At 40.9% G+C, this 8,477-nt stretch overlaps 1 protein-coding gene across 2 annotated transcripts in view; it reads left to right on the plus strand.

Annotated features, from left to right (window-relative positions):
* Positions 1-8,237, plus strand: part of LOC141176155 (uncharacterized) — a 35,290-nt gene extending 27,053 nt beyond the window's left edge. Inside the window, exon 8 of one of the 2 annotated variants that reach the window (XM_073660153.1) lies at positions 3,139-8,237. In XM_073660153.1, coding sequence (XP_073516254.1) covers positions 3,139-4,247 — 1,109 coding nt within the window. In that variant the 3' untranslated portion in view covers positions 4,248-8,237. The remainder of the gene's footprint in view (positions 1-3,138) is intronic. The other variant, XM_073660154.1, reaches the window with a different exon arrangement.
* Positions 8,238-8,477: the final 240 nt, after the last annotated feature.

Here is an 8,477-nt window from a genome sequence, read left to right on the forward strand (position 1 = left end):
ATTTATTTATCTATCACCCCCTTTTTTTTGCCACATTTTCCTTTCCAATTGTTCCTATAGCCCCTCTTTTCAAATTATACCCTTATTATTGTCCCCCCCCCCCCCTCCCCCAGACTCGTCCAACATATTACATGAAAATACAAAACATTCAGTACCCTCCTACCAGTTAGCCCTTAACGGATATTACTGGGGAGTGACCAAGATCTGGATGAGGCAAGGTGGTGAGACACTTGGAGGGTATATGTGAGGAATATCACAGAGTCTTATATAATCAACGTCCTGAGTAGACTCCCATATCTTTCCCCAAGAGTGCTTTTACTCACTGTCCCAACAGTTCTTTCTTTTCATGGGGTTTTTGATCTCCTGTCTTGCCTTTGCTTTCTCGGTGAATTTGATGAGGAGGGGGGTGATCACCCGATGTCTTCTTCAGGTGTTCCTTGAGACTCTCTAGGATCTGTTCTTCGTGCATAGGGGCTGTACTGTTGTTGTAGATTCAAGATGTTATCCATGAACGCTTCCGCTGCTTTCGGATCTGTGAAGGGTCTGGAGTATCCATCCCACAGTCTTATATGAAGAATTGCTGGATATCTTAATTGAAAACGTATATTTTTGCTAAATAAGACTGAGAAGATTAAAGCAAAGGATCTGCGTTGTCTGGTTACTTCAGCTGAAAAGTCTTCAAATAGTGGAAGTTTTACCCCTCGGACCAACAGGGGCTGTCTGAGGCAGCGATATTTCTGTATAATGTCATTTTTATCAGAAAAATCAAGATACTTTACTATTACTTGTCTTGGTCTTTTATTGTCCCCTTTCTCCATATTTCCTGGTGGACCAATGCGGTGCACCCTTTCAGATTTGCGTCCTGTTATGATGTCCGGTGCTTTGGGTATGTCTATTTCACAGAGTTTTTTCAGCTCTTCATAGGGGAATGTCTCTGGCAGTCCCACTATTCCGAGATTACTCCTTCTGGATCTGTTCTTCAGGTTGTCTATTCAGTCTCTCAATACAACATTTTCTCTTGTAAGTCTAGCCAGACTCTCTTGATCAGTGTGCGCATCGTCCTCTATTGCAGATATCCTTGTTTCTATTCTGTTTATTTACTCAGTGGCCTCATGTAGCTGTTCCTGCATTGCCTGCAGTGCCTGTGTCACTGATTCTTTCAAGGTATGTAATATCTCAGGTAATAGTTTATCGGCCACCTCCGAGGCCAGTCTCTTATAGTCCAATCCCAGTACCTGGGTGTCTCTGTTACCATCAGTGCCAGTGTTCATGTGCGTCTCCAGCCTGCTTTCCTCTGCAGTGGCGCGAGCGTCTGCATGTACCAGCACCATGACACCTCCCTGAAAGCGCGGGCTGTCTTGTTTTTGGCATTGCTGCGCAGTAGATATTTTTCCATGTAGGTGGGACGCGTGCCCCACCGTTCAGTCTTCCTGACTTGCCTGGTTACGGAGCCTATCGCCGCTATTTGTAGCCGGTATTTTAGTAAGGTCTGTGGAGGTGACGGGAGCTCAGGAGTCATCCTCCCTACATGACCGGCGCTGGAACCAGAAGTCCTCAATTTTGCATTTCTATTGGAAATCAAGATCCTAGAGTCTGGAGGAAGAGTGGACAGGCCACTATCCAAGCTGCTTGAGGTCTAGTGTGAAGTCAGTGATGGTTGGGGAGCCATCTCTTCTGCTGGTGTAGGTCCAATGTGTTTTATCAAGACCAAAGTCAGCGCAGCCGTCTACCAGGAAATTTCAGAGCACTTCATGCTTCCCTCTGCCGACAAGCTTTTTGGAGATGGAAATTTCATTCTCCAGCAGGACTTGGCACCTGTCCACACTGCCAAAAGTACCAATACCTGGTTTAAAAACAACAGTAGAACGGTGCTTGATTGGCCAGCAAACTCGCCTGACCTTAACCCCATAAAGAATCAATGGGGTATTGTCAAGAGGAAGACGAGAGACACCAGACCCAACAATGCAGACGAGCTGAAGGCTGTTATCAAAGCCACCTGGCCTTCCATAACACCTCAGCAGTGCCACAGGCTGATTGCCGCCATGCCACGCCACATTGATACAGTAATTGATGCAAAAGGAGCCCCAACAAAGTATTGAGTGCATTTACTGAACATACATTTCATTAGGTCAACATTTCGGATTTTAAAATCATTTTTCAAGCTGTTGTTATAAAGTATTCTAATTTACTGAGATAATGACTTTTGTGTTTTCATTGGCTGTAAGCCATAGTCATCAACATTGACAGAAATAAACACTTGAAATAGATCTCTCTCTCTGTAATGACTCTATATAATATGAGTTTCACTTTTTGTATTGAAGAACTTAAATAAATTAACTTTTTGATGATATTCTAATTTAGTGAGATGCACCTGTATAAAACCAAGAGGCTTGGTTTTTATGACAGAAAATGTGTTGGTATTAATACAAACCGTATTGGAATCCCAAGGCTTTTCATTTCTGGAGCCCAGCCCGCCTAAACGTGTCAGCTTCCATTTTTACCATTATACCTCTGGAAGAACCTTTCCTCCAGCCACGGGGCAGCTGCAGCGGCTTTTTATGTTCTTATAGGTGTTGTGCCTACACACAACAGCCTTAGGTTAGTGCTATCATCGATTATAACCTATCCCTAACCAGGCGGAATTGCCCTATTTTGTATGCGCTTCTGTCCCTCTCCAGAGCTTTTCAGTCTATAGCAAAAGTGACTATTTTGATTCCACAGCCACTTTCTGGAAATTATCAAGAAGTGCATGTTGGAGAGTGAAAATTGCAAATGTGTCATTTTATTACCCAACACATAGTGCCCAGATTGTGCTCCAGGAGACACACACCGTAAATTAAGTGGGTTCTTCTCATAATAGTAATTCCAAATACATGGATGCTAAGTATGGTTTGGTCACACTGCAAGGCTCAGAAGCGAGGGGGAGATTTGACTTTGGGAGAGTGGATATTGCTGGATGGGTTTATGGAAGCCATGTTGCTTTTCAAGAGCCTTTATTAGACTATGAACTGTCATTGTCTTGGTGAATAATGTAATTTTTTAAAGAACATGCATTTTAAGGAGTGTTTGTAGAAATGTTCAAAAATATACATTTTAAAGATATTTTATTTAAAATTAATAATTGTTTTTTTTTCTTAGCAGATGACTGTACCAGGAGATCAGAAGGACAGCTGACAACTTCAATTTTTAAATCAGATGATCTCGAGATCCCACAGGATACAACTGAAGTGAATGCCATTACTACAGATATAACATCATCCATTCACAACAAAGATCTATCATCTGATCCTTTGAAACAGGTCCTGTCTTCTGATTCATTACCGACTACTAAGAAAAATCAAAGTCACAAAATAAGCATTAAAAAACAAATTGCTCCTAAAGCAAAGACGCCATTTTCACTTTCAGAACCTAGAAAAAGTTTTCCCCTCGAAAAATCTTTCCTTAAACATCAAAAAATTCACACAGCGGAGAATAGATTTTCTTGTTCCAAGTGTGGGAAATGTTTTAACCAGAAATCAGATCTTGTTTCTCACCAGAGAATTCACACAGGGGAGAAGCCTTTTTCATGTTTAGAATGTGGGAAATGTTTTAACCGGAAAGCGCATCTTGATTGCCACCAGAGAACTCACACAGGGGAGAAGCCTTTTTCCTGTTCAGAATGTGGGAAATGTTTTAACCAGAAATCAAATTTTATGAAACATCAGAATACTCACACAGGGGAGAAGCCATTTTCCTGTTCAGATTGTGGGAAATGTTTTAATCAGAAATTGGATTTTGTTACTCACCAGAGAACTCACACAGGGGAGAAGCCTTTTTCATGTTTAGAATGTGGGAAATGTTTTAACCGGAAAGCGCATCTTAATAACCACCAGAGAATTCACACAGGGGAGAAGCCTTTTTCCTGTTCAGAATGTGGGAAATGTTTTAATCAGAAATCAGATTTTGTTAAGCACCAGAGAATACACACAGGGGAGAAGCCTTTTTCATGTTCAGAATGTGGGAAATATTTTAAACAGAAAGCTCATCTTGTTATCCACCAGAGAACTCACACAGGGAAGAAGCCTTTTTCCTGCTCAGAATGTGGGAAATGTTTTAACCAGAAATCAAATGTTGTTATACACCTAAGAACCCACACAGGGAAGAAGCCCTTTTCCTGTTCAGAATGTGGGAAATGTTTTACAGAGAAATCAAGTCTTATCAAACATCAGGGAACTCACACAGAGAAGAAGCCCCTTTTTCCAGCTTAGAATGTGGAAAATGTTTGACCAGAAATCCGATTTGGTTAAACACCAGAGAACCCACATAGCTGAGAAGCCTTTTCCATGTTCAAAATGTGGGAAATGTTTTGTGAATAAATAATCTCTTCTTGGTCACCAGAGAACTCATACAGGGGAGAAATCTTTTTCATGTTCAGAATGTTGGAAATGTTTTAACCGAAAATTGTATCTTCATAAAGGGGTTGTTCACTACTAGGACAACTCCTTCTCATTCCTCATGTTTGGCCTTGTTAAAATAAAAACACTCATACGCACCTCCCGTTCTGGCACTGTTCCATTGGTGTCACAACTTGCATTCCCGGGGCTCACATAAAGTTGTTACATCACACATGCTCTGTGCCCAATCAACGCCGCCTTCACTGTCCTCGCCTTTGGATGTATTGAACATCAACAGGAGGGACATAGCCTGGACATAGCACCAAGAGAACGCACACACTGAAAGCACTCTCGTCAGACCGTGTTCCTGGGGGAATTATAAGCAATTTACAGCCTCCAACATGACTTTCGATATGGGAAAGAAAGAAGAGATCAGAGGTTAATCTGAGGTCCTCCTCCTCTGTCAGCATGTCTGGTATTCAGCGTTTCTTATGGAAGGTCTTATCTTCCTACTCTGGAGCCATTACTGCCTCACCTCAGCGTGGAAAAAAAGCAGTCTAAACCCTCATGATGCCAGACAGCTCCAGCCTGTAAGTCCTGCAGCAATTTCTCTCTTAATGTCGGCGTCACAAGAAAACAGCTCCACAAATCTCCCTGTACGCTCACCAAAGCCCCCATACTGTGCAGTGCTTGCTTCACAGGGACATTTACCTCCCAGCCACAGGTTATTCTGATGTGGGGAACAACATAACTTATTTGTATATCAGATTGTATCTATCCCTACTAAAGAAGATATGGAGCAATATATTCAGAGGCTGGAGACCACATACAAAACTGAAATACGTCCCCTCACTTCTATCCTGTCACAGCTTACTGACAAGGTACAGAGATTAGAGGATAATGTCGTCCAAATTAGAGGCCATCATAATGCTCAGAAACTAACACTGGATCTTCACAGCCAGTAAATAAACCATCTGTTTAATATGGTTGATTATCAAGAAAATCACAATAATATCTGGATAAGGGGTATACCTGAAAGCATCAATGCACAAGTGATTATGCCACCACTGCGATCATTATTCAATAATATCCTTGGTGATCCTATTGATAAGGAGGTGGAGATTTATAAGGCGCACCCTACAATAGGCAATCATGGCCCAGATCCTGAGCGTCCTAGGGACATTATCTGTCGCATACATTTTTTCAATGTAAAAAAGGCCATTGTGAGGAAAGCAGAGGAGTTGAGTCCTGGTGATTTCAATGGAAAACGCATATAATTGCTCACATATCTATTCTGAATGACACTTGCTAAAAGAAGGGTATTGAAACCACTACTTGATGCCCTCTGGGAAAATGGCCTGATGTACTCCTGGGGCTACCGATTCTAGCTGTAAATTTTCAAAGATCCAAGCAACATGAGACCTATTTGTGATGCCCTGGACATTCCATATATCTGACTGGCCACCTGCTCCACCATTGCCACAGAGAGTTCCAGCACGTCACAGAAGGTGTTCAACGGATCAGGAACTTGATGGTGATGCAGCCAGATGGTAAAGGAACCTGCCAATCATATGAGCTCCTGAAATGAATCTTGTCTTCCTTGATGAGAGAGACAGTTTTCAGATGATTACTTATTTCTTTAAGCATATAATTAGATACAGTTGTGCACAAAAGTTTACATACCCCGGCAGAATTTTTGCTTTCTTGGCCTTGTTTCAGAGAATATGAATGATAACAAAAAAACTTTTTCTCCACTCATGGTTATTGGTTGGGTGAAGCCATTTATTGTCAAACTACTGTTTTCTCTTTTTACATCTTAATGACAACCAAAAACATCCAAATGACCCTGATCAAAAGTTCACATACCCCAGTTCTTAATACCGTGTATTGCCCCCTTTAACATCAATGACAGCTTGAAGTCTTTTGTGGTAGTTGTGGATGAGGTTTTTTTATTTCCTCAGATGGTAAAGCTAACCATTCTTCTTGGCAAAAAGCCTGCAGTTCCTGTAAATTCTTTGGCTGTCTAGCATGAATTGAGCGCTTGAGATCTCCCCAGAGTGACTCAATGATATTGAGGTCAGTAGACTGATATGGCCACTCCAGAACCTTCACTTTGTTCTGCTGTAGCCAATGACAGGTCGACTTGGCCTTGTGTTTTGGATGGTTGTCATGTTGAAACGTCCAAGTACATCCCTGATGAGTGAAAATTTATCTTCAGTATTTGCTGATAACGTGCTGCATTCATCTTTCCTTCAACTTTTACCAAGTTTCCTGTGCCTTTGTAGTTCACACATCCCCAAAACATCAGCGATCCAGCTCTGTGCTTTACAGTAGGAAAGGTGTTCCTTTCATCATAGGCCTTGTTGACCTCTCTCCAAATGTAACGTTTATGGTTGTGGCCAAAAAGTAAAATTTTGGTCTCATAACTCCAAATTGCCTTGTTCCAGAAGTTTTGAGGCTTGTCTCTGTGCTGTTTGGCGTATTGTAGGTGAGATACTTTGTGGCATTTGCACAGTAATGGCTTTCTTCTGACGACTCATCCATGCAGCCCATTTTTCTTCACGTGCCTCCTTATTGTGCATCTTGAAACAGCCACACCGCTAGTTTTCAGAGAGTCCTGAATTTCAGATGATGTTATTTGTAGGTTTTTCTTTGCATCCCGAACAATTTTCCTTGCCGTTGTGGCTGAAATCTTTGTTCGTCTACCTTTGCTGTGTTATACAGTTCAACTACCTTTTTCCATAGATCCGTTGAAAATTCTTTTGCTTTCCCCATGACTCACAATCCAGAAATGTCAGTGCACACACACTGATTACAAGCAAACAGGTCACAGGTGAGGATGTTAATTCTGCTGGGGTATGTAAACTTTTGAGCCGAACTGTACCATTGCTACAGCAGTGGATACAAAAGGTCTAATATCCCTTATTTATAGGCAGTTACTGGCCCTATAGTTGGATAAATATCCTTTCATAGTTAAGACAAAATGGGAGGAGGATGTGGGTCCCTTATCTGAGGAGCAATGGGGGAAAATACTGAAATGACACCGAAACTTTCATTGTCTGAGTCACAAAGATTGTCCCGAATTCTTCTGATTCATAGGGTATATAGATCCCCAAGTATTTTATTTAAAATTGAAATACAAACGGATGACACATGTCTTAGATGTGATCAAAATGACGCCCACCTGATGCATATGACGTGGGAATGTGTAAATATTGGCGACTACTGGAAGGGGGTGATCGCTCTTGTACTATCTGTATTTGGGATACAACTTCAGTTGGAACCTAAAATCTGTATCCTAGGACTCCTGGGAGAAGACGTAGACCCAGACTCCCATATAGCAATAGCTACCTCAAGAATATTATTCCAAGCCAGAAAGTTGTTGGCACCACATTGGATAGACAATTCTCCCCCAACGATAACAGAACTAAAATCCAGGATAAATAACACTCTATGCTTGGAAATGGGATCTATATTAAAGGAACGCTCTCAAGAAATCTATACACATATGGGAGCAATGGTTAATTACCCCAGGTATTGCTTCAGAAAACCTTCTCAGAAATACTATACTGGACCATTTGTCCATTTCCTTATAGTAAACCAGGAATTTATATCCTTATATCCAAGGTGTCTGCAAATAATAATTGTCTCAGTCCACACAATTGCCCCTTCTTAGAGATATTCTTTTTCTTTTGATGTCCCAATAGGGGAAAAAAATAAGCCGTCAGGAAGTATTCAGATATTTATGTACAAATGTAAAATTACTATTCCAAAACATTGTACTATAAAGCGATATTGGGATTTATATCATTGTAAACCGGTTCTTGTATTGCTTACTGGTTTTTCTTTCTTTTTATTTTTTTGTCACAAAGTTTATTTTAAAAAAAAACAAAATGTTGGTTTTTCTTTGTTTTGTTAAATAAAAATGATCTGATTGAAAAAAAGAAAGGAGCGAAGGTCTTTACTAGATCAAACGTATACAAAATGGCAAGATCACATGTGAAGGTACTCGTATGAATTCACAGATAAATGTGGTCTCTCATTGGCAAGAAGGTTACATCCTCAGATGCAAAGGACATATGTATCCAAAATAAAAGGATCACC

This window comes from Phyllobates terribilis, unplaced genomic scaffold (genome assembly GCF_046119375.1).
Source record: "Phyllobates terribilis strain yellow unplaced genomic scaffold, ASM4611937v1 Scaffold_17__1_contigs__length_24005725, whole genome shotgun sequence".
NCBI lineage: Eukaryota > Metazoa > Chordata > Amphibia > Anura > Dendrobatidae > Phyllobates > Phyllobates terribilis.